This window comes from Toxotes jaculatrix, chromosome 22 (genome assembly GCF_017976425.1).
Source record: "Toxotes jaculatrix isolate fToxJac2 chromosome 22, fToxJac2.pri, whole genome shotgun sequence".
In the NCBI taxonomy this organism is placed as follows: domain Eukaryota; kingdom Metazoa; phylum Chordata; class Actinopteri; family Toxotidae; genus Toxotes; species Toxotes jaculatrix.
Window position 1 is genome coordinate 16,811,339 of NC_054415.1, and position 27,361 is coordinate 16,838,699.

The following is a 27,361-nucleotide window of genomic DNA, read 5'->3' on the forward strand; positions in this document are numbered from 1 at the left end:
CACTAGAGGGCAGAGACACCACTGAGGCAGCAGGTAAGAAAACCTGAACAAAATACAGTCTTTATTCATTTATATACATTACATACAATGCAATACTACAAGACTTTCTACACATTCACTGTATCCACAGAGTAGTGCTCACTGATCTGAGAGTACCAGCCTTAAAAAAAAAACCAGCCTGAGTCCCACCCAGGGATTGAGAGGAGGGCAAGATGGGAAAAAAAGAGAAATATACAAAACAATTCAAATAGCAAACTCTGTTGTGTAGAAGAGCTTTTACCTTAAAACAGCACAAAGAATAGTATTTGGCATTGTGTCTTTTGCAAAAGGTGCTTTCAATTTTTTCAAGGATTTTTTTTTTTTTTTAATTTGTCATCTTCTGGCACAAAACAGAAGTAAACTGCAGCGAGAGTGATGATTCTTCACTGGGCTTATCAATTTCTAAGATAGAAGCTTTGTTACTCTTGTTTTTTTTTTTTTTTTTTTGTTTTTTTTAAATAACCACAGATCTGTTTCCTTTGGAGTTGGAATATGGGCAGAAAAGTCCACACATGCAGTCCCCTCCTTCAACGCCAACAACAACCATACAATCTGAAAACTAACCAAGCAACATCTCCACTGTAAAAAGAGGCTTTATTCTCCACCACTGATGAACTGAGAGAATTAAAGTATGTCTGTTTTGAGGAGTAAGTCACTTCTGTCCGTTTATTCTGATGCTAAAACTGTCTGAAACAAACATACCTAAAAAAAACAAAACAAAACCATGAGGCTCAATGTGGAGTGATGGAAACTACTCATCTCTAGTGTCAACACACCAGCAGCATTATTTACAGTGATGATGGGGGTCAGCAGACTGCCCACAGTCACAGTAAACATCATTTCATATCACAGTTCGCTTCACCAAAAGTTCATTGAACTCAGACAGGGTCCACCTGCCTTCCACCTCCCAACTGCTTCAGTTCATTTTAGCATCATATAACAAAAAGGATTTTACACTCGTGACATATTTCATACAAGTGAACTTCCTGTTTTTGTGTTTCATGTCATGCCGCTTGTCAGCTGATTTTCGCAGCGGTCTGTGTGTGTGCTGAAAAGAAGAAACCACTAATCAGTGTTAAACCAAGTCATCTGCGAAAGAGGCAGCAAACTCTAAGCTTGCTGCTACAGACTTAATTGGTCTGGTACGAGCAGCAGGGCACGGTGGCTAACGTTAGCCTCTGTTAGTATTGTTAGCTCCTAGTGCTAAAGTCACGGTATGTTTCAGTTTTTACCCCGCTCCCAGTTCACACCTTGTTGTGTGTCATCGTTAACATCCAAATCACTGAGCTCATATTCAGATTTTTGTGTTTATACATACTGCTTCTTTCCATTCTTTTCTCATTTTATATTTTTTGTGCTGTCATTTATCTTTCATTAAAAACAGATGCCTGGATCTGTGATTTGGAGAGAATACGTACACAAGACTCAGCACAAACTGGGGATAGTGGCTGTTCTTCATGTGTCCTCAGTGTTCCTCAGGCTTCGCACACAGAAACAGTGCTGATCCTGAACATCACACACAGGTAATGTGTCAGGTCATGTAGTAGCGTGTTTGTGATGCATCCCACTTGTTGGGACCGGGAAAGACAATCATTTGTTGCTTTCACCTGATTAGTGAACACTGCTTTTTTTGTCCATGAGACTTCCACTGAGAGACAATCTGTTAGTGTCTTGACTGAGACTCATGGGAGACTAATAAACTACAAACCTAAAGGGTGTGACTCTGGGTGAGCAGTACGCACCAATGAGGGATGGATTCCAACACCCAACTATGATTTGGTGACAGCAGGTAAACGGGTAAACAACTGAAACTTGTACGTCTGCTCAACTTGTAGTGAGTGAATCAAACAGCAGCAACCAGCTCTATATGTGTCACATAAACTTCTAATATGGCCACTAAGATTTCTTGGTTCTGATTGGCTGAAAGGTGTGGATTAACCTGTAGAAATAGTATAAATTGGACATCTGTGAATCAGACTTTTTTCCCATTTTTAAATGGATGTGACAGCAATGAACTCTCTCCAGTGGGGCTAAATAGCTTGGAGCTAGTTATTTATGTAGTCAATACAATAACAGATAAACAGCTGTTAAGTGAGAACCAAACTTAACTTCAAATGCGTTTGATATTTGTGTGAATATGGATGCCCAAATCAGGGTACAAACTGCTGAAGACCTGCTGAGAAAAGCCAAATTCTAGGATTCAGGGTACAGGGTACTGTGTACAGTGTACAGGGCTCAGGGCATGGGGCACGGGGCACAGGGCGCGGGGCACAGGGTGCGGGGTACGGGGTTCACGGTACAGGGACTATATTTAATTAGAGCTGAAACAGTAAGTTGATTATTTAAATTGTCACCTGAAAGAAAGTGAATTGGTAACTATTTTGATAATAAATTATGCTTCTGATTCTTTTTTCAGCAAAAACAAACATTTCTTTTCACTATGAAAATGGTGCAAACTGAATCTCTTTGGGTTTTTGGATCTGAAGACATTAGTTTGGGCTCTAGAAAACTGTGCTGTCTGGGACACATATTATAGACCAAACAAGTGATTAAGTTAAACAGCAGATTAATGCTTAGAGCCCATTTCAGATTATTGAAAACAGAAAAGAGATTTAAAAAATGAGTCTATAAAAGTAACACATGTGGCATTTGATTTTTGGGATTTGAAGGAGAAGAAGGAAAAATTTCACCCACTTTATCAAACTGAAGGAACAGCCCTCAAACACCTTTTCCCACTGTAGCTGTCAAACTGAATTACTGGCACCAGCACTTCATTCACACACTCACACCAGTTACTTTAAATTCTTCCCAATAAGTAATAATGATTATTACACGTAGATCCAAAAAGATTCCTGTATGTGGACCCTGACTTTCTGATAAAGAGGGACAAGGAAGAGCATGATCCAGCATAGGATCTGTTCAATCCAACTATCTTTGAAAAGCATCCTATGTTTATATTTACATAATCTGTACAGCACTTAACCACTGAGAATTAAGCTTCAGTCCATGAATGACACAGGACAGAAATTTACATGGGTGACAACCAAAACCAATATAAATGTATATTTAGATATATATTAAACTTTATCTCTATTGTTCCTACAATACTAATAATGTTGACGGCCATCTCTGTCATGACTAGGGGCAAGTGTTTCAGAAAAGCAAGAGAACCGATCGTCAAAATAAAAGCTGAGGTGGCCTAAAATTTTGTAGAAGAAATGCTGAGAATATTGGAAAAGGAAGAGGAGGGCCTGTAGCCGTTCCACGGTCACACACACCGTCCAGGTCTGAGTGAATCTGAACTTAACTTTCACTACAACTGGCCCGGGCTGGCGTCGTCTCATCATCATCCGTTTCGCCTCAAACGTGCAGATAGGACGCCTTTTGGTCAACTGTGTGGGTGTTTGGGTGGGTACAAAGCAACACATCTAAACGCTTAAGGAAAAAAAAAAAAGCTAAATTCAATGAAAAAAAAAAAAAAAAACTGCAAACGTGCAAATCCTCTGTTTTTTTGGCCTAAACTTCTCTGGAAAGAAAAATCAAGTCATGAAAAAAAAAACAAGTGATGTTTGGCAGGCTTACGTGGGGCTTAATCTTTATCAGCAAAGAAAAAGGGGAGGGAATATCTCTCTCTCTCTCACACACACACACACACACACACACACACTTATTCTTATATCTTTGTGAGGACACTCACTGAAATAATGCATTCCTTAGCCCTTTACCCTGACTTTAACCATCTGAACTGAATGCCTAACCCTAACCTAAGCCTGATTCTAAGCTGGAAAAGTTTTAACCCTCAAACAGTACTCAAACTGCACTTTGTTGACCAACCAAAATGTCCTCACTTTCCCAAAATGTCTACCCTCAAATTTGTCTTCACAAAGATAGATAAACAAGTACACAGACACTCTTCAGGCTGTTGAGTAATTTTGCTCATGTGTAAATACAGTGATGTTGGTGTGTGTGTGTGTGTTTTTATGACTGTCACCATCAGGTAACACATCCCGTGACAGCAGGCAAGCAGCACGTCAGTGTGACGGAGGAGAAGCTGTTTCAGATGATGCGTATTCCCACCAGCAGGGTTCAGGAATAGAAAAATAACTGCTCCGTCTCCTCTGTCCCATCAGGTGCGTGGGCGGCGTTCAGTCAGTCCCAGTGGGTGAGGTGATGTGAGGGAGGGGGAGTGTGTTAAGAGTTGAGAGGGGCTAGAGGGTGATGAGGTCCACCAGGTTGCCCTTGGGCGGGGTCATACTGTCCGGGAAGAAGCTGACGAGCGTGTCAAAGAGCTGCGTCCGCTGAGCGTACGTCTGGTCAACGTCTGAGAAACCTGACATGAGAGGAAACAGGAGTCCAGTGAGAAGCAGAATGTCAAAGACACATCTGCGAAAGAAACCACGAGTTCCTGCCTGTTTCCTTCCACTACCCCTCATGCGACTATCACGAGTTAGCACGTCAAGATAAAAAGCTGGTGGAGCTAATTCTCCAGGAGGTGCCATTAAACCACTGCAGAAGAAGAGGACACAAAAAGATGAGTGCACTGAAAGTTCCCTGGACTCAGGACTCTGACAGTTTTCAGAAGTAACGCTTATATATGACTGGAATTTTGGTGCGGCTTTGGATCGCCTGGAGATCGGAGGGTCGCCAGTTCGATTCCTCGACCAAGAACAATGGATACGCACAATGGAAATGGGTGGTGGTGAAGGAGACGCGCCCCCTGAGAGCAAATGCCCTTTTTGCAAAATTTTATATTAAGTAATATAAATAATTATTTTGTTTATTTACTACATGCTCCAAAATTACTTGCACTCCCACGACCCCTTCCAGATCTGGTGTGATTGTTAATAATGAACAGAAACACAGACCTATATGTACACATCCATCCAGAGTACGAAGGTTACCGCTGATGTTTCTTTTATGTATCTGATTTTATTGTTTAAGCTTTGTCCCAAACAAAGCCACAAGATACACCATCTGACAAATCTACTTCTATACCTGGAAAATTGTGTCATGCTCTAAACACAAACAATGGTTTTTAAGAGAAGCATGCAAACAGATGGGGAGGTGATGTGAATCTAGTTCTTGCTCCTATGTGGACTTGTAGTACATGTGGTTAGTATGAACGTAGGTCAGGATTTTACCAAGAGGGATGAAATCAGAGCTGGACTTGAAGAGAGCTGACGGGAGGAGCTGAAACTGAAGCACAACAGAAACATCTGAGTTACTTCAACATTCAACAAAGCTGAAACAAACAAACGCAGTTCCTTTAGCTAAGGAGCTAGCTAACTTGCAGACACCGAAAGTGCATGCAAAATTAAGAGCTAAAGAAAACTCCATACCTCTTTGGTCTCATCAGGGTCTGTGTGGTCCACAGTGAGGGAAAGATCGTTCTGAAGGTACTTCAGTGCACTCAGTGGCTCTGACTGGGCTTTCTCCTCAAACCTGACCAACCAGAACACACAGTACACATAATTTAATTGTAATTCACACAGTGGGCTGCAGTTACAGCAGCTAACCACTAGATGTCAATAGACCCAAAGCAAACATCCTTCACAGGTCAGTAGTCTGGTTTCTCATTATGACCCTGAAAGGAGATTCTGTGGCTTATTCAGGACAAAGGTCAAAGGTCTTTTCTATTTAAGATGGTCATTACTGTTAAGTTCATTTCCATTGAACTAAATGTAACTGTTAACAGTGTTGGAGATTTTTTTTTTTTTATGTAAAAGGTTCAAGCACCAAAACGTTTTTACAGTTTTTAAAATTGTGTCGTAACAATGAATATGTATTTTATGTGAACTGGTCAATACTGGACGATACCCTGTGTGTTTAATATGTTCGGTACTGGCACTGACACAGTGTATCAGAGAAGACATGATGAGATTTATATAAAACATGATGCAGTGGTGGGAAAAGTGTGTCAGCTGTGGCTGCTGGAATAAAAAAAAAAAAAAGAAAAAAAAAAAGCAGCAGACCTGTATTTTCTGATGAGGTATCTGCAGTGACGGAGTAGGTACTCCTTAGAGGGCCGACACAGTTTGAGGGACCAGAAGTCATCCAGGCGCATCTTGGGAGAACAAGACTTCCCAGGGTTTCCACCGAACAGGTAATGCACCTGGAAACACACAAGGAATACACACCGATCAAATATTCTCATGAGCACAAAACTAACTAACTTTGGCCCACAAGAAGAACTAAGTCTGCCAGGACTCAAATTGAGTTTATATTTAGTAACAAAATATGTTAACTGGTCTCTCTGAGCACAATTTTGACTCTGGTGGCCAGAAAGCTAACCAAAAGCGATGACGGAACTGTATCTTGCCTTAAAAACTGCAGTTATAAGCCTATATTGAGCCATGACAGACACCATTTTGCTATGTCACAGAATAAGATGGTAAAGATTATGAACAGTTAAGCTAGAATATTTTTTCTTGACCATAACAGAAAAGGCAAGCTGTAATTCTAAAATGATCTGGAACCAGTGATAAAAACTAACAAGAAATCACAATAAAGAAAGGAAACTGTTTGAACTTAAAGTAAATGGAAAGCTAAGAAACAATCCAGCTGAAGTAGTAGTCACTGTTAACCACCACTTTATTAATTCTGTGGCTGCTGTTGCACGTTTTTCAACTCAGTACTAGATTCTTTGTCTTTGATTTGATCTCTTAAACCAGCCAGAGTAAAGGATATTTTTGGTACGGATGCAGATATGCTCAAAGAGCTCAGTACTAGCCAATGCTAATACCAAAATTATGAACGTTTCAATTTCTCAGGGAATGTTTCCTCAATGCTTCAATATCCAATCATACTTGTACTAAATTGTATATCCGAGCACAGCATCATCAACCAGCTGCCCTCGATCTTTCTACAGGTGTCTAACAAGGATCTACCCTGGACCTGGAACCTTGTGCTAGTTCTGAGCTGGTGCTAGCACTGGTTCAACTGGAGTTGGTTCAGCTTGGAAACTTTCTAAGATTCAATGGTGGCTTGGGGCATACTTCAGGCCAAGCCACACCCCAGCCCGACAACATTAACAGTAACCATGGTCCCTATCAGGGGTTATTAGCTATGCTGTGGTAGTGTCAATGATAGTGGCTAACCCAGCGTGGGTAGCTGATATCAGAAACGAACTGGGAGTGTTGCATCAGTCAAGTGCGTTACAGAGTACTGCTACTCAATAAAGTGAAAACCGTGGGGAGCGCTTAACATTAGCTTGAGGAAGTACCCCTTCCTGACATGGACACACTTTGCTTCAGTAGAGGCGCACACACACACACACACACACACACACACACACACACACACACACACACACACACACACACACACAGCTGCAACCAGAATGATTCCAAGCCTGTTTTCATTTTAGGTTTACTGGCAAAATTTTATCTTTATTCTACCCCCTGAATAGAATTCTTCATAATAGCACACATTTGCAAATCAGATGTGGTTGCAAGCACACCTGATGCAACCAATCAAGAGCTTCGTTAGTTACATGAGGTGGGCTTGGGACAGAACACCTCAAATACCTGGATTGTTGGCAGTGACATTTCAATGCATGCAAAATGCTCGGAGTAGAGATCACTGCCTCGCACAAACAAGGAAAAGGATACAAAAAGATAGCAAAGGCACTTAATGTTCCTAGAGATACAGATGGAAGAATAGTTCGCAAGTTTAAAGTTAAAGTGTTAAAGTGTTTAAAGTTAAAGTAACAGTGGTTACACTACCTGGACCTGGCAAAAAGAGGAATCAACAGCTGCCACCAGAGCCCTGAGGAGGCAGATGGTCAAAAACCCTCGACTGACTGCAAAAGACCTGCAGCAACACTTGGTGGCAGCAGACACAGCACAGGTTTCAGTTTCCAGTTTCCACAGTAAGGTGCATACTAGGGACGCACCAAAATGAAAATTCTTGGCCGAAACTGAAAACCGAAAATGAGGAAACCAAGGCCGAAAACCGAAAACCGAAACACAGAAAAAAAATTATTATGCCAATTATTAGTACCATTGCATTTATGGCTATGACTGTGTACTAACCTCACGAAAATTGCAAGGCATTGCGATTACATAAATTAATATGAATGTTTCAAAGAATAAATCAATTTAAACAAGATTGTAAAATTAAATATGTTCCCTCATAAAAACACAAAGTGCATATAAGTCAAGTGCATTTTAAATTTTTTGCTGTAGGACTACAATATAATAGGGTATCAAAACAAAGACTGCCATAGTCCATATGTTAATTGTAATTAATTGCAGCATTTTAAGTTAAGTTTTAAACTTCCTTGCCTTTTCAAAAACGTCCGACACAGACGGAGTGGGCGTGCTGGGAGGGATTTTCCTTTTCTGTGCTGCATTCCTCTCATATTCAGCATAGCGATCAAGATGTTTGGATTTCAGGTGATAAATTAAACCCGACGTGGAGAAATTCTTTGCAGACGCACCCGCTCCTGAAATTTCGACATTACATGTTTTGCAAATCGCTATCCGTGTGTCTTTCTCAGATTTACTAAAATACGTCCACACCGCAGACATGTTGGCCTTTCCAGACAAGCTTGTACTGGCCGCCGTTTTTGCTTGCGTCATCACAACATCATCACGCCGTGTTGTTTCTGTGATAAAAGTCTTTCGGCCGAAAACCGAAAATGCACTTTTGGACGAAATGCATCACTAGTGCATACTAAACGCTGAAGGGCTCCATGCCTAAACTCCAAGACATACACCACTACTGACCCAAAAGTACAAGAAAAGTTGGCTTCAATTTGCTCAAAACTATATATATAAGCCAAAGAGGTTTTCAGATCACTTCTGTGGAGCGATGAAGCAAAACTGGAACTTTTCGGGCCTATGTTAGTTATACTTACAAAGTTATGAGATAATCCAATTTCAAACCCAAAAAATGTTTTTTCCCCCCACAGAGTGTTGAACAACTAAACCTTCAACCAAATGGATGTGTGAGCTGTGTGTGTGTTACCTTGTGCATCTCATCATACACCAGCTGATGTGCAAAGCGTGGACATGGCTCCTCCTCCTGCAGGGTCTTGCTTGGGTTTTCTTTCACTGCCTGATCGTTCTTATACACACATGACCTGAGCATGCGCGCACATGCACGAGCGCACACGCACGAGCGCACGCACGCACGCACACACACACACACACACACGAAAAGAGGAGAAGGAAGCAAAATTACATATGTGGCATACAAATTAAACACTTCCTGAAACAAATTGAATACTTCCTGAAGCCTTCAAAGAAAAAAGGTTCCACAAATGCACTTTGTTACATGTGCACACACATTCATATACACACTGGGAACATGCAGTAGGACAACCTGAGGTCAGGAACTGTCCTTAAATGTATTATAAAAATGTTTACATGTGAGAGTGTGTGTTGTTTTCATGCATGTTCTCCACTGTCTGTTGTGGTGAAGCTCTTGGCACATCAGAGAGCTGATGTGTGTGAAAGTATTTCCTGCACTCTTACCTTGTTGCTGCAGTGATGATCACAGAAACCACCCTGCTGATACAGAATGTGTGTGTGTGTGTGTTTGTTTTTCTTTCTTCACTTTGTCTCTTACCAGTTGTTGCGGGCGATGTCATAGATCCAGAAGGAGTTACGGACATTCTCCTCACGTTTGTCTTTGTCCTTGCTGAGGCCCGACAGTACGTGGATCTCATTGAGCTCAGGATCAATGGTGGCTCTCTGGGTAAAACCTGTCATTGGCACTGTGGAGGCCAAAAACAACAACAAATATTTACTCCTAAAGCAAATTTCTAAACAATGTTTAAAAAATAGTTTAATTAGCATAAGAACAAAATTAATTTCAACAAACTTAATTAGTCATAAAACTTCCTTCTTGCTGAGATGAAAAGAAAAAGGAAAGCAGCGAGCTGCAGAGTTAGGCGGCTACCAAATAAAAACAAAAACAAAAAAAACTACTTGATGACATAGCAACATATTGCCATGGCAACAAGGCCCCACAGAGAGTGAACAGCATCCAAATGGAGAAATGCTGACAGACACTGTTGCTCTCCCGTGATGACTGTAGGCCTCTGACCTGCAGTGGGTAGAGCAACGGACCCAAATTGCAAGGGCAAGGGTTAAATTCCCTGTGCAGTCCACAGTCAGGGTAACAGAAAGGGCTATATGCATGAACACAATTATTTTGTTTAATACCGCAAACTCCAATATGATTCATCAGTATGTTCAGTGCAGTCAAATTTCAAACATTATTGCGTTTCAGTTCAATTAAAGGTTTGTTTGTTAATTAGAAACTGAATCTAATGCAGCTCCATGATACCTGCAGCACCACATAGCACCACCATTTTTAACAGTGAGTCCATTATCAACAGTCCTACTGAAGTATGCTTTTTTTTTTTATTCTCCATGAATACTGCACACAGAGAAAGAACCACAACAAGCATGAAATTAACACTTATTAGCACTGATGTGGTCAAACGCTGTCTCACCGCTGCCAGCATATGTATATCTATATCTATCTATCTCTATCTATATATTTATGTATCTCACTGCTTTGATTGCTTTGTCTGAAGCATTTTCTGCACAGAATATCAAAATACACAGTGGAGTGTGTGTGTGTGTTTATATCTCTATCTCTATCTATATATCTACATCTATATCTTTATCTATCTATCTATCTATCTATCTATCTATCTATCTATCTATCTATCTATATATCTATATATATATATATATATATACACACACACACTTAAAGATATTTAAGGTTCTAGTCTTTTTGCACTCCAGAGAGAGAAGCAGCAAAAATAAAGCCAGGAGCAGCAATGAGCAGGTTTCAGGCTTGACAAAACCGAGTAATGTCACTTCAAAGAAGGAGTGAAAGCTGAAGTATGGGACAGATTTCACAATGTATATAATATCTGAGTTACAACAACTTCCCGTTCCATGGCAAAATGTCAAAATTCACACCACCACCCCGAGAACGAGTGACAGACAGAAGGTAGAGCGACAGACAGCATGCAGAGCGAAAGACAGAAGGCAGATCAACAGACATCAGGCCACAAAGACAACTATGATGCTGCTTCGGTGCTGAGCTCGGCCTGAGTACAAGTCAATGTGCCTGCTCATGAGATACAGAGAAAAGAAGTGTTCAGCCTTGCTAGTTCCCTCCTGCCAAAACACATTCTGTTCTTTCTTCTTCTCTTTCACTCAAACACCTATTTGATTTTTTCTATTCCTCTCTTCCATATTATCACTATGTCAGGATTGTCTTCTGGAAATCAGACAGAGAAGCCAACAAACTCAGAGCCCATTAGACTCTGAATGCAGCAGCAGAGATGTCTGCTGTGGTTACAGACACGTTTATTTTGTCGCATGAATCCACAGATTTAAGTTAAACAGTACTCATTAGGCTACAGGACAATTACTGCAAAAAACTGTCATGCGTCAACTTTGAAAAACATTCAAGAAAATAAAGTGCCGGTTCAAAAGCAACAATCCAGAATAGCAAACTAATAAAGTCAGACACTCAGTGATCACAATGACTACTCATTTTCATGTATTCTTTTAGATACCACATTTCCAACAAAAAAAAAGTTCACACCCTGCAGGTGTGCAAACTCAAGTGGGATGAAAAAGCAGCATCAAGCAGAGTTGCATTGTTTAACAACACCTCTAGCAGACGTGTGTTAAGATGCCGCTGTTGTGTGTGATTTCTACACAGAAAACAACAGGTGCAAGTGCTTTTACGTGCATCATACACTGGCCCCAAAGAGCAGAACTACTTTTCCAATAAAGCCAGAGGTCCGAACCCCCCCCCCCCCCCAAAAAAATGGTGAAAGAATATACAAACAAATTTCTCAATGTCAGTTGAGTGTTAGGATGGAAATGGATGGAAAGGTTTGACATCTTACCCATGCCTGAGTCCTTCTTGGTGCCATCAGATATGATCTCTACATGGTCTCCATCTACATCATAGCTAAAGAAATCATTGAGGTACGTCTTTGACCTCTGACCTCCGAACACATACAAACAGCGGTTTCTCTGTGGACAGAAGAGAGAGTGAGAGAGAGGGAGATTCACTTTCAAGCTCACAGAGTCTAATTAAATGAATCAGACCAAAAAGTATCTAGGTAGTCTATCTGGACTCACAGTGTGGAAAAGCATGCAGTGCCCAATGCGGGACTGAACGTCCTCTGGCCCGGCGTTACATGAATCTTCCCGCAGGAGGCTCCATGTCCCGGCCTGGCAGTGGTAGGCGTACAGCCCGCTGAACTGAGGCTCTGACATCCGGCTGTCCTCCACGCTGCCGTTACACGTCAGGATCCGACCCCCGAACGTGTAGATCATGTGCTTCTCTGAGTCCATGCACATCTGCAGGAAGAGCAGGGAGCAGAGGTCAAAGACATCAAGACACAGGGGAAACAGGAAGTACCCAAATTCAGAGAGAGTGTCAGAGGAGGAAGCAAAGGTCATACAGACACTGACTGTGAGCAGCTTTTTGGGGAAGTGCAAGAATTGCTGACCATCCGCCCTCAATTTACATGGCTTGGGAAAACTGTTTGGATTTAGTGAATTTGACAGGAATTTGTGTTCTGCATCCTCATGAATTAATTTCTTATTTTAATCAAATTTTATATTCCAGGGTTCCTACATCTTAAGGTACGATTCAAGACTTAGCAATTAATTTTAAGTCCAACTTCATATTGTTGAACATTGAAACAAACGCATCATTTTAGCCACCAGTTTATGTTGTTGGTTAGGCTATCCTGATCTGCGTGTATGTTAATGTGAGCGATTTTCAGTAAATTATTTGTAAAAATTAAAAAAAAAAAATTAAGGATCTGTACGAACCCTGTATTCATGAATCAAAAACAGTGAAAATCACCAAACAACTAAGTATTCAAATTTTTCTGTAAGCTGCTAATTCAAGGGTGTGGTTTGTGGGCCACTTTGCAAAGACCGATCACCTGTAACCTGGCAGCCGCTCGATCAGACAGACACAACAAATCACAGTTAAATACGTAGCCATTGTGTAAATGTGTCAGAAGGCCACTGATCTGATCTACCTGGTGGTCAAACACCAACTTCGGCCCTCCGTCGGCTGATGTGTCCTCGCTGAGTAGCGTCCAGGTGTTGGCGTCGATGTCGTAACGGTAGAAATCACTCTTCAGGGACTTGCTGTTCCGGACGCTGGAGTCCAGATACCGGCCCAGTGTGTAGATTTGGCGCCGCTGGGAGTCAATGCACATTTTGTGGCAGGAACGAGCACTTGGGCCGCTCTGATTGGTCAACAGGAAACACAATGCATAAGCTGTTCAGCTCTTTCTTACTCTCAATCAATAAACAACTTTACACTCAAAACAGTGGAACACATTGAACGTGTATGTATTGGTGTCATTTCTAGAGGAGCCTTTGCACCTCTTTCTCAGTGTCTCTGGAGATGCAGGCCCACTGATTCTCCTGGACGCTGTAAGCCCAGAAGTCAGCCAGGTCTTGTGTGCCGTCCCAGCCCCCAAAAAGGTACACGGTCTCTGCAGGGGGACAAACAGTGAGTGTTCACCAAGAAGACAAATCACAGATATTCAGCATGATATCGCTTCTCTTCATGTGCTTTCTGTTTCAGATAGTCCCTTCTCTCAGTACAAACTCTCGCATTATATTTATTGGCTCTCTTGCCAATAAAAACAATTTAGTGATGACCAGACACGCTGGGTCTATTACTTGGCACGATCCAGTGAAACCAAACAGCCCGAGATGTTCGAAGCACTTGTGATATATCTCTATGAACTTCAAAAATAAAAAACTCACACAAATACTCAAACTGTATTTGTTTACAATTAATACGTACATTCCCTTACACAGATGTGGCCCTGGACATATTTGCATTCACACTCCAAAAGAATGCGGCCCAGACTGAGTGGTCTGAGTGGTCAGAAATCAAATTTGTCCTCAATGACTCTTCACACCTCAACTTAGAGCTGTCCACACTAGCTATCAGGCCCCTCTCCTGTGGGACCAACTGCTAGTTTGGGTTCAGGAAAGCAGACACCCTCTCTAATTTTAAAATTAGGCTTATATTTAGTTGTAGTTATAGTTTTAGTTATTATGACTAAACCTATAGTTAGTCACAGTTATTTCTATAGACACTGTTACAGTTAAGGATAAAGTCCATAGTAGGGCTGGCTCAGGCAACTGAACCATCCCATAGTTATGCTGCTATAGGCCTAGGCTGCTGGGGGACTTCCCATGATCCACTGCACACCTCTTAGTTTTCCACTCTGCTTAAGATAAATTTTGGATTAATATTCTATGCAGTAATATAAATAATTACCAATCATGACAGCTTTTTGCTTTTGCTTTTTGTTTCCTATCATAACTGTAATCTGCTGAGCACACAGTATTCACTAACTGTTCTGTAATCTGAATGATCGCCCTCTAACAATGTCCACTTCCAACCCTGTTTGTATCATGTTCTATATGCTGCATGTCCTCCATTCCCAACTGTCCTATCTTCCTCCTTTTCCTCCTTGCGGTCAGATCATCCGAGATGCAGGTCTGAACAGGGCCGCCATTCCATCTTTTTGAAGTTTATTATTTGACCTCATTACATTGCAGCAGCGGCAATAATTCATTTTAATTACTAATAATTAATAAGAATCATTTAATTTAAATATATACACACACACACACAGACAAACACAATATAAAATTGTCATTGTTTGGGTCAAATACAGGCCACTGCAGCTCAGGCAGATGGGAGTTGTGGGAAGTTGTGATTGTATCAGAGACTTTGTGTAGGAGGAAATAAGTTGTGCCATTATTGCTGCAATTCCAAAACAGACTACAGGGCCAAGAGTGAGTTGTGAAAGCCAAAAAAACTATTGAATGAGTCACTGCTGACAATCACTAATAGGTATGTTGCAGGCTACGGATCAGTAAAAATGCATTTATTCCACTTCTCATCACTATAAGAATACATCTGTAGTATGGATGTAAATGTATAAGCATCCGGACTGTGCCTTTCCTAATGGCAGGAGACTATGTGGGTAACTAATGGCCTGTATGGACTAACCACTGGATTAAAGATTCCTGCAGACACTATTTTATTGTCAGGATAGTAATGGGATAGGAAACATGCTGGAAGTGTACAGGAATTTACCATCAGACTTTTATCATCAAAACTGTGCCGCAGCATTTCAGCATGAGATGATGATATATAATTATTAACTCCACATACAGTAGGACAGCTGATCAGAATATGCAAAAGGGGTCCAACACGGAAGCTGAGCCATTTAAATTCTCAAAAGTCCTGCTTTACATACAAATTTTGTTTGTATGTACAAATGTACAATAGGTGGCAGATGCTTCAGCTATAAGGCTCATCTTCTGTGGAACCATCTAAAAGTTTGAGTCTGGGAGGCAGGCACCCACCCACTCCAGGAGGAGGCTAAAAACTTTCCTCTTTGATAAAGCTATAGTTAGTTTTGGCTCAGTCTTTCCTTGAACCATCCCCTAGATAAGCTGCTATAGGCTTAGACTGCAGGAGGACTTCCAATGATGCACCAAGCTCCTCTCTCCTTCTCTTTCTGTTCTCATTCATATCCTATTAATACATGTTACTAACTCAGCTTCTTCTCTTTCCTGTAGTTTTGTTCTTTCTGCTGACCCTCTGCAGGTCCATCTGCCTCCAGAGCTATAGAGTTTGGATCTGTGGGGCACCTACTGCCCCCAACATAAGTCTCATTAATTATTATTATTATAAGTCCAATTATTATATTATTATTTGCACTGCCACTACCTCCTACTTGCACATCCGTATTTATGCACATGCTAACCTCGGCTTCCTTATCTTATGTATATTTTTAATTGTTAATTGTTTATATTTCAAAATGTTTATATATCTGCTCTAATGTTTATATTTATTGCCCTTATGTTTATATTTCACTCTTGTTCACATCTTGCTCTTGATGGCTTAAACTGGGACCTGAGTACTAATTTCGTGCCATAACATGTAAATGTACTGGTATGACAATAAAAGTTCCTTGATCCTCTTACTATCATTAGTTCTACTATTGTTATTGTTTGTATTGTTATTAGTCCTTTTGCTAATCCTACTGTTGTCTTATTATTGTTGTTGGCTTCTGTATAGAGGTGTCTCTGTGTACACCCAACAGCCTGTGTCCAGGGGACATCTGTAAACTAGAGCTAAAATTACTTGGGCTACAGATCCCCACCCCCTGGCTGCACGAGTCTCTGCGTAAACATGGGTCACACACTGCAGCGACACCCACCACCACAAGTAAATTCTCAACCTCTAGCAAGTAGTGTAGTAGTAGTATTTGGACAGTTACACGTTTTATTCTTCAGGCTCTGAGCTTCAGCACCTTCAATTTGGACTAAAGTAATGGAGACTACATCAAAGTCTCAAAATTAATTTGAATAGGTTCATTTCAATCTAGGCAGAACTATGTGGGAGATACAGCCCTTAAAACATAGTGCACCAAAGTTTCAGTTACCGAATGTTTCCTCTGATCTGTGTGTGGTCAGATGTGGCTCAGAGATGACTGAGAGTTAAGAGCTACCACACAGATTGAGGTCCTCTGGAGCTGTCTGTCAATATAAGGAGTAAAGATGTGACCATCAACGTGAAGAAGATAATAATGAGGAACAAAAAAAATCAAACATCTAAGAGAATGGAAAGATATCAAAAGGCAGCTGGTTTGCCAAAACCAACAGTTGGGTAGATTGGCAGGAAAACTGTTGCTCCTCCTTCATGACTGTACAGCAAGTCAAGAATGCTCTCCAGGATGTAGGTGGACATGTTTCCTTGTCTGCAATCAAGATGCAAACTCCTGGTGAGCCTCAAAAAACAGAAAGGCCAGTTCACAAAAACACTCAAAGAAACCAGAGAGTTGTGGAATAAAGTTCTACGGACTAATGAAATCAAAACGATGGATAGAGGAACATCCCATGACCCAAAGCCACCACATCCTCAGTCAAACATGGTGCTGGTTCTGTTCTGTTCTGACTCGGACATATGTGGTTCCAGCAGGATGAATGCAGAGGTTGACAGAAACATTCTGTGCTCAGGTTAAGCCAAATACATCAAAACAGCAGGACAACCATTCTAAACATATGGCCAATGCAGCCAAACAGATTTTCAAGGTGAATGTTTCATGTGGACTGATCTCAGACTTTAATGTAGCATCCATTATTTTATTTCTAATTGGGGAAAAAAAACATGTGTAACTGTCCTGATATTTATGGACAGAAGTTCTATAGTCATCGTAACAGGTTTAACTCTGCGGACGCATGTATCACACTGAGAGATGAAGGAGGATCAGGAGCAGCAGCATCGGGATGGGGTAGGAAGGGATGGGTGACAAGCTCCATCATCTTCAAAATGGAAAATAATAAGTGTAATCAAAACAGGATCCCCCAGTCCAGTCTCCACAGGACAGAACTGGACACAAAGAATCAGGACCTACTGTTTCAACTACCACTCTCGACTACTGCTGCTATCAAAGCATAGAGTCTGCAGCCTGGGATGCAGACTAGAGGGATGCAATATGCTCTCTGAGCTCTGAATGTGCATCATTCTCTCTCTCACACACACACACACACACACACACACACACACACACACACACACACACACACACAATGCAGGCTTTTGTTTTACATATGGCCAGCAGGCAAGCACACCACCAACAATGTTGCTGGATACACAAAAAATAACAATAGTCACGTGTCTGTGTGAAAACAGAAGTGGTGATTTATGTGCCGTTAGAAGAGCGATGTCCCTCAGGACAGTTTTCTTTTGAAGGACAAGGGTTGGAAGTGGTGGTTGGGGGGGGGGGGGGGGGGGGGATTAATTTGATTTGATTCAATGGTAACTGAAAGATTTGGAGTTCGGAGTCTGTGTAGGAGGATGTGAGTCATAGTGTTGGTTGGACAGCCAAGTCCTAACATTGGCTGCGTGGGTCTCACCAGTCTGGACGTCAATGACCATTTGATGTCCTCCCCTCATGCCCGGCCTGTTGTCGTCACCGTCACCTGCGAAGACAAGACAAGGGCGGTGTAGTGAGCACGGGAGGTGCAAGATGACGCAGGTTGAAGGGAGAGGGAGGATAATGTCAGAGGGGTGGAACAATGGGAGGAGGAAAGGGCAGGAGGGAGGCAACAAAAAAAAAACAAAAAAAAGAGAAGGCTGCACTGAAATCTTGGACTGACAGATCAGGAAGATTTCCCGCTTGAACACATGCTCTCACCGTTCATGTCGTCTCGGTTGATTTCTTGGGTGCTTGTACCTTTGTTGCATTTGGGGATGATTTGACTCCACCTGGGCTTGTATTCCTGCTGGCTGATATACTGGTTAAACAAACCCTCTAGCAAGGAGAGAAAGAGGATCAGATATAGCAAAAATCACTATTAATGTGAGAGGGAATGTGCCATAACAGAGGATTTCAGTAGCAATTATTCCAAAAATTCAAGAGGCAACCTTATACTCGGTAGTAAAAAAGGTCGTAAAGTACAAGTAAAGTACCTCTCACAGCTTTGTCTATCAGCTCCTCACAGGCATCGAAGTCTCCATGCAGCACCAGCCGGTCGTGAAGGTGGGTGAGCATGGGGTGTTCCAGTGCTATCCGAGTCTTCTTCTGCAGTGACTCGAAGGCCTCTGTGTAGTTATGCTGTCGGAAGTGCTTGAGGCAAAGGCGGATGGCTTCTTGTTCTCTGTACTGCAAGGGTAAACGATGGAGAGGAAACAGGACACAGACTCAAATCAGTCCACAAACACATCCTTCTACTGGTGGCCACATATGCTTGGAGAGTTATGTAGAACAACTTTTATATTCAGCAAATAAGGTATGAAAATATGTATAATTTATGTATTGTAAAAACAGAAAAATATTACGTTTATCCTGTTTAGAATTTATAAACTTTAAAAGGGGCTGAAATTGGGAACAAGGGATGAAGATAATGAAACTTTCTGATTAATTAGTCTAACAACACGTGACTTAAATCTCACGGGCTTGTTCACGAGTGTGGGTAAAGTGGAGGGTAAGACTGACAGGTGCATTGGTGCAGCATCAGCAGTAATGCACCAGACCACAGTGGTGATGAGGGAGCTGAGCCGGAAGGCAAGGTTTTCAGTTCACCTGTCAATCTATGTTCAACGTATTGGTCATGACTGAGATGAATGAGATCAAAAATACAAGCCGCCTGAAATAGGTTTCCTCCATAAGGTGGCTGGGCTGACCCTTATAGACAGGGTGAGGAGCTTGGACATCTGGAGGGAGCTAGGGGTAGAGTTACTGCTCCTCCATGTTCAAAAAAGTCAGCTCAGATGGTTCAGCCCTTGGGCGCTACCCGCTGGAGGTTTTCAGGGCAGACCCAACTGTTACAGGGTCTCGAGGTGGATCCAGAACACAATGGAGAGACTGCATATCTCGCTTCAGGGTCCCCCAGGAAGGAGGTGGAAAGCATTGCAGGGGAGAGGGACATCGGGACTACCTTGCTTAACCTGCTGCCACTGCAACCTGACTCTGGATTACCGGAAGAAAATGGATGGATGTTAGTTAATAAACTACTGCTGAGTCAGTGGGGCTATCATTCACAATCCCTGTTTTGTGATTAGGTTACCGAGATACAGATTTCCAAAAATGCAGCAAATTCAGTGTTTTCAGATTCAGGCCTGCTGAATCTGTAATCAACTCTCCCTGCCACATCTCTCAGCTCCAGGTGACCATGCTTTACCTTGCTGTACCAGTTAAGGCAGGGCTGCACCACATCAGGATCTTCAATACCATGCAGCTCAATGTACCAGATGCTGAAGTTAAAACTAGGACCCCAAGACATCAGAGGCACTGAGACACAGACAGAGAAAGAGAAGAACAGTGTAAAAAGACAGCTGCTCACCGTGCAACGTGAAAGCACACACGCTGATACAAACCATGTCACCTCTCACCTATTTTGACAAATCTGCAGGGGAACATCTGCTCGTCAATCTTGTGCTTTAAGGTGAACGTTTCCTTGTTGTAGTCATTCTTAAGGCCACTGGCAGAGGAAAAGAAAGAGGAATGCAGACACTGTTTACCACAGAGTTACATACACTTTGTGGCTGAACCACAGGGCTAAGGGTGGCACAGAGAGAGAGAGATGAAGAAAGAGAGAAAGATTCAGAGACAGAGACAGACAAAGAGAGAAATGAAGAAAGAGAGTCAGAGACAGAGACAGAGAGAGAAAGGAAGAAAGAGAAAGAGTCAGAGACAGACAGACAGAGAGAGAAAGGAAGAAATAGAAAGAGAGTCAGAGACAGAGAAAGGGAGAGAGACACTCAGAGAGAGAGACATGGAGGGGCTGAGTAAATCAATAACCTGTGCACAGCTCTGAAATGAAGGCGCAAAACTACTTTAGATGTTTTATGTTACTAAAAGTGCAGTTGTTTCACAAATGACACTGGTAGGTTGAAACAGCATCCATGTGCTGCTGCATTCTGGGTAGTGGTCCAGCTTCAGTCTATCTTTAAAGAGACGAAACACCTGCACTGACTGCAGGTGCTTCTCAACAGTGCTCCAGTATCTGTGGACACTGGGAGAAATGAAGCCAGCAAACCCCACAGCATCAAGCACTTAAGGCGACAGTGGAAGGCGACAGGAAGAAACCTTGAGCAGAACCTGGCTCATATGGCAGGAAACAAAAAAATATTTGGGGTTACGACCTTTAGTCAGATAAAACAAGCAAACTGAGAACACCACCCTTGACTCTAAAGGCGAATGGCGTTGATGACTAACTGATCATGAAAATAATTATGCAGCCTTTCTGCTTTTGTTTCCACTGTGAAATACGAACTGTAGGGAGGTGTGTTTCAATATGCAGGCAAAAAAAAATCTCTTAATCCCAATATCTGACTATGTTTTGCTTTCTTGTTTGTTGAATTTTTTCATGCGATATAGTCGTTTCATTTGGTTTAAGGTTCCAAGAATGTTCCAAGTATCCAAAGGTTTCCAGTGATGACCTGCTTTTGCACAGGGCAGCATGAAACCAACAATATGTTTAGAAGTGATTTTCTCTCTACCAGCAGGCTGTTGTTGCTCTGTTCTGTGAACCTGCTACTGCAAGTGAGGCCCATCTTTTCATTAACATATACTGATGTTTCAAAGCCATTACATGTAGAAAAAAAAATCAGTACTAGTGGCCCATTTTCCATTGTTGTCTGTTCCGCCCATCCAGGTGCCCCCTTTTCAGTAACATACATCCGGAATTGTTCACTTTGTAAAACAGTGGAAACACAAGGCAGAAACTAGACGAACACCTGACCTCATAGGGCCTCACAGGTTATTAAGTGTTATCACATGACCAGAATAGAAAAGAATAGTGATAAACTCTCCCTCTGTTTATTTTAAAACGAGAGCGAAGGAAAAAAATCCAACAGCAAAACCATTCAATCCATTCTCCATCCAAGCCTCTACACTTAACCTGCTCTGGCACAAGCACAAGTTACCATAGCAATGTAATGTAGTAAGAAGTGAACCACCATTACCTAAAGTTACCTCGCTAACCCCAAATCATGCTTTGTAGACCTCAGGCAAAATAAATCCCAGACATCAATAACACAACTTTCTTGCAGATGCTTTATTGCTTGTGGGACTTTCTTTCCCTTTCACTTGTCTTCTGAGGCAGAATTCAACTCCAGGCTGTGTATCACCCCACAGAGAGCTCTAAACAATCCAATTTCACATTAAAGTAGCTGCAAATTTCTGACTGACATCTCACCTGGACAAAAGCTCTGTCATGTTCTCTTCACTCATCCCACCAAACACTTTAAACTTCTTCAGGTTGCAGACGTGAGTCTTCTCGTACTTGCCGAAGGTGATGCTCTGAACAATTGCCGGCCTTTCCATTTTCAAGATTAAAAACTGGAGTAAAAGACAGAGAAAAAGAAAACGGGTACATGAAAAAGACTGAAAGCAAAGAGAACAGGTATGATATTATTATGGAGGACTGCACAAACCGCCTGTGCTTATGGTGTGCAAGCCACTGTAAAAAGATTTACTTGTTATTTAAATGATTACAGCAAGGGAAATCTACTGCGTCAGGTAACTGGCATTATATTCACTTTATGAGCTGCCTCCATGTGTCAATGGTGTTCTAACAAACCAGAACTCCTAACGACAAATCACTGGTGACTATTAGGCTAGAATGAATTGAGACCACAGGACAGAACATTGATTAGATGTGCCACTGGAAACCAGACATTTAATAAAGAAGGGAATATTCTATAGCTCCACGTTCTTTATTAACATTAATCTGGGATCAAGCTTTAATGACACTGATGTCATTCAGGAGTCTTTCCGCAGGAATTTCACCTTTGACCTTCATAATCAATAAAAACAAAAAAAGCTTCACTGACTTTTGACTCTCCTGTCAGGCACTGATCTTGTTTTTTTGGCCTAGTTCACTGTCAGTCAGCATGTGATTTAAAAAAAAAAAAAATCAAGCGCCTGCAATGACTCATATATTCAAGGAAATCATTTACAGATCCTTGCCTAGAATTTGGCCCACACTTTGTTTTAATTGGTTAGCGGGAATAACCCACTCTAATCTTCTCAGTTCCATGTCTCAGGCAGTGAAAGTGTGTCTCAAACATTCTGCTAAGCTGCTGTTTAGCACAGAGTGTATTACTCTATGGATTTGATGTGAACAACATGTGCCACTACTGGGATCAATGAGCATTTTGTATAGATCCTAAGTGTATTTACTTTGTGTGAACATGTGTTTTTCTGCAGGGATCAATTAAAACTAGTTCTCTCCTAAATGCCCTGCCGGAGCTTTCTTCAACTCTGGACACAGATCTCATGTGAAGTTCATCTGTGTCCCCTCTGCTGGTCAAGCCTATGGTACCTCTGGCCCTGGAGATAGTAGGGACTCAGTGCTTGTTTAAGAAGTTTAATTTTTATCAGCACAGCTACAAAATGGGCTTTTAGGGTTGTTTTTATGGTCAAGTTCCATATCTCATTACTTTTGAACTGCTCCTACTACAGGCTTGACATTTTTAGGAATTGTTCTGCTCCATCACATGTCTTTAACTTCAAAAATCACTGGCCTACAGTTGCATATTGCTTTCTGAAAATTGTGTTAAAAAACTGAACCACGTCAGATTGTTTACAATTTTTAAAATCAAAATCAAAATTTCTGATTTATGAGGCATTTAAAATGAAAAAAGGCCACACCTATATCTAAAGTCCAAATTGCCAATGTATGAAAAAGTCTACTCTAAAAACAATAATACCGCGAAAATGTGCGCATATGTACATATGCCTCGATTGCCCATTTCTTGGCCTATTTGTCTATCTCAAAGTCACATTTAAGCTTACCTACTCTACTGGCTTAAATTTAATTTAATTTAATCTTAATTTTAATTTATTTATCTATTTTTTTTCAATTCCTTTTATTTTTTTACTTTTCCTTTTATTTGTTTTTTTTTTTTTTTTAAACAAAAGCTCACACCTGTTTATCACATACATCATGTACAACTAAGTAAACAAAAGCCTTGGCAACCAAGGAAGAAAACAAACACCCAAACCCATTAAAACCAGATTTCATTACCTTTATGAATATTGTTTGGTTCAAGGCACCAAACTATATTTGGTACCTTCATATTTTGTGCATTTAAAAATCATACATGCTCATTCTAGTGGTATGATTGTTTTTATTTTTTTGTAATTAACTTTTTATTAGGTTTTCTTTTACAGGGCATATTTGACATAAAACGTGTACTTCAGAGGCCCGTGCTACTGAGCAAAATGTGGTGTTAGTGCAGTAACTTCAGGTTTAACCCTGGGTTTTCAGTTTTATGACAGTGGTTAGGTCAAGCAGCAAAATGGTTCACTCAAATTGTTTTGAGGTTGGAGGTTTTCCATGTGTTCATTCTGGTTTTGAAACTAAGTGAGTTTATCACTAAATAACTACATAATAAATATTATAGCTTCACCTTAACTGAACAAAGATTCTTTAATTTGACAGAATTCCAGACAGTGTTGATGCTTTTATTCTGATTCCATCACTGCAGCTTAGAATAACATAAGGAGACTCTGTGACTATAACTACTCATTCAAACTAAACCCTCTTTTAGAAAAATGATCCACACAATGTTAAATATTTCATGTGATTATAAATTACTTTGACTTTTGTTTTTACCTGCTTCACATCTTCATATTAATTTGTTACTAATTCAGTAAAAAAAGATAATTTATATACTTCTTTTATGTCCTTAGTCTGACTTTAACAACTGTAAATTATTTTTAGAGTTTCTTTTCTATTCTAGTCATGTGATCATGTTGTTTACATCTGACCTTGTTGAATATCACCTCTGCTTGTCTCTATAACTGAATTTACCTGACGATGTCATGTTCTCATATCATTTTAAGTTCTTTATTCACAATGTTGTTTGTAATTAACACTCCTTCCCATGAATGCGCTCATAGGCAGAAGGATAAACCCAGAGTTAACTGAACCAGTTGATAACCAGCTTCGTAGTACAGGTGATCCAGGATGACCAATGATAGGCTTAGTGGAGCCAGATAACAAAGAGGTATCCTGGATTTGTTGAATTTGCTTCGTAGCACAGGCCTCTGTTCCTTGTGTGTCTGTCTTCGCCCCTTACCTGACTCTGTTTAGCAGCTCTAATTGACCGACTTTGTTTTTACCTGCTCCTTGTTGTGTTTAATCTATTTTGAATCGCATTTTATGTCCAACTAATTATTTTAAAGTGTGTAAAGCTTAAATACACAGTGAGAACTACACAGTGGAAACATCACTGGTTTAACACAAGAAAACAGTGAAAACAAAGTCAGACAACCAACTAATAAACAGAATAAAGGACGGCTCAATAAACAACTAACCAATCAACTAAAGCCTCTTAAAGCATCAATTACTGATAAGTTATTCCCAGCCTTGATTTTAAACAACTGACACTAAACACATTCATGCAGTAAACTCAAAAAACATGTAATTCAAACTAATCGTTGAAATAATTGGAATCATACATACAATAATGCCATCGCCCAAATACCATTATTATCTTATGGAAAACCACTTGCACCTTGCCTTCAGCATGGGCTCTAACTGTATTCGCTCGCTGTACACAATGGCACTGTATGGAAATTCAGCCAACATATGAACACTCAAAACATTCAAATGGATTTAATGCATATCTCAGAGATGCAGAAGGAATATCATACCAAATTTGAACACTGAGTTAACATTTACTTGAACAATCCATTTTTCAGCAAATACTGATTTATGAATTATATCCCTAGAAGAAGGTAAGGTTGTCATGGCTAAACTTGGAGATAGCTTTCCTTAACAAGCTTATCCGAATTCTCCAATGTCTGATGACTTAGTATTGACATCTTAAATGTGAGCAGGTCAAAGACACACATTCCTTCAGCTACCCCACACATATCCTCAATTTATTGGAATTACCTGTGGAGGGTAGTTGCTCTCAGAAGACCACCTGGAAGACTGATCATTAGGTTTGTCCACCAGGATATTCCTAAACAAAACACACACACACACAGAACAGGAGAGTTTATTTTTCTCTGTCCTATATCAGAGTAGCAACACTATACAGGTATCATAGCTCATCATAGGGCAGAATAAACAGGACTGCGTATATATAACTGTGTATGTGCGTGTGTATATGTATTTATATTTAAAAAAAAACAGCTGTAAAGGAATCATATTGCTTATGTGGTCCAGCAAGACTGCTCTGTCCAATACGCCATTATAACAACGATGCTATAAGCTAGCAGGCTGTTGTTGTTAGCTAGCTAACGCTACTAAATTGTATCTTAGTGATGATCCAGCAACAGGCGGTATGTTTTAAAACAATGGCTGATTTTCACTCAAATTCTAACATTTCGTAAAGTTAATATGTGTATGCGAAGCATAAAGTGTTACAGTTGGTATATTAAGAGAACTTTCAGCTAGCTGAATGGCTACTGTAGCTAAAGCAAAGGTCTTTGGTTAGATAACAGCAGCTGCTTTAGCTCTGAAGGCCAGTTAGCTGAAGTGGACGTTCGTGGCTAACATAGTTGGGTCCTGGACTGCAAATTGCCCAATTCTATAAATATGGTGCTCTTTTAACAACTCATTAGTCTGAAGTTGCATTGAACTTGTCTAGAGTTGTTTCAATATACGGCATTGAGGGCTATTGATCCAAAACAGGTTCTCAGGCTCTTACAAGAGAAGAACGTATGAACTAAGATAAACAAAGATGCTAAAACCGGGCGACAGGGCAGAATAAACAAACTCATATCTATGGCACGATCTAAATGACACTGGTGACTAACTACAAGTTTCAAATAAATATGTAAACGTTGTCTTATCGGGTATACTGTTATTCAAGAGCACTGTTTAGATACCGCAAACACTTCAATGGACTATCAGCAACGTAACTGTCAAGCAGCGAGGTATCCAAACCAAACGCCCCCGACGCTGCTGACGAAGCGGCTAGCTGGCAAGGATCACAGACGAGCTAGGCCCGTTGGGCCGGCTCGAGCATACACTGGTGCACTGTGGCGACAAAAGACCAGCTGTACCCACAAAACCTAATGCATACGCTGGGCCGGCTACTATGTGCACTACTCACTCAGGTAAATATGTAGAGGAGTACGAGCTCCACTTAAAAACGCTGAAAGTCAGAACTCTGCTCTCAGGAACAACAGCCATCTTGTTGCAGAAAATAACAAGCAGCGGGAGGCTAGTGCAGAGCGAACAGCGAAGGCCTTAAAGAGACAGTGCACCTTGTTTGTCTATGTACAGCTGTATCACAGCATGCATTATTCAATATAACACAATTACGAAGACACGTTTTCTTAAAATAATTAAGCTCAGAATTGTATTTCAAGGCTTAGTTCACCCAAGTAATAACAATAATAATAGTAATAATAATACTGAAATTACAAAAGATGATTAGGGCCATATGAAAAAAAAAAGAAAATTCTGAGAATTTCTGACTTTAAACTCAAAATTCTAATCTTCTGTTTTTTTTTCCACATGTGGCCCTAATCTTCTTCCGTGGTAAATAATAATAACACCGGAAAAAATACAATAAAGCAGAGGAGAAGACGCTTTTGGTTCATTGTAATTATGGCGTGTTAGTTTGCTAGTTGATTAGCTTTTTTTCCCAGTATGTAAATGTTTATTTTTTTTTAATGGTTCAAAGACTGTTAAAGGTGTTTATTTAACCAAGGTTATGCTAACCACCTTTGTTTTGTGTTTCCGACACAAATTTAAGTGTATTGCCTTAATGTAATGCGCTGAATTAATATAGGTTA

General features: G+C 40.7%; 1 protein-coding gene across 1 annotated transcript; it reads right to left on the reverse strand.

Moving 5' to 3' along the window:
- Window positions 1-40: 40 nt before the first annotated feature.
- mkln1 (muskelin 1, intracellular mediator containing kelch motifs) lies at window positions 41-26,772 on the reverse strand. Its single transcript, XM_041029777.1, has 18 exons — window positions 26,674-26,772; window positions 25,506-25,575; window positions 21,795-21,937; window positions 19,987-20,075; window positions 19,776-19,885; window positions 18,565-18,757; window positions 18,290-18,406; window positions 18,009-18,074; window positions 13,437-13,549; window positions 13,085-13,297; window positions 12,168-12,389; window positions 11,930-12,059; window positions 9,613-9,760; window positions 9,010-9,124; window positions 6,012-6,151; window positions 5,379-5,481; window positions 5,181-5,235; window positions 41-4,369 (listed from the first exon to the last, which is right to left on the reverse strand). The coding sequence occupies exons 1-18, from the start codon at window positions 26,751-26,753 to the stop codon at window positions 4,248-4,250; spliced, it is 2,229 nt and encodes a 742-aa protein (XP_040885711.1). The 5' UTR covers window positions 26,754-26,772; the 3' UTR covers window positions 41-4,247.
- Between the last annotated feature and the right edge of the window lie 589 nt (window positions 26,773-27,361).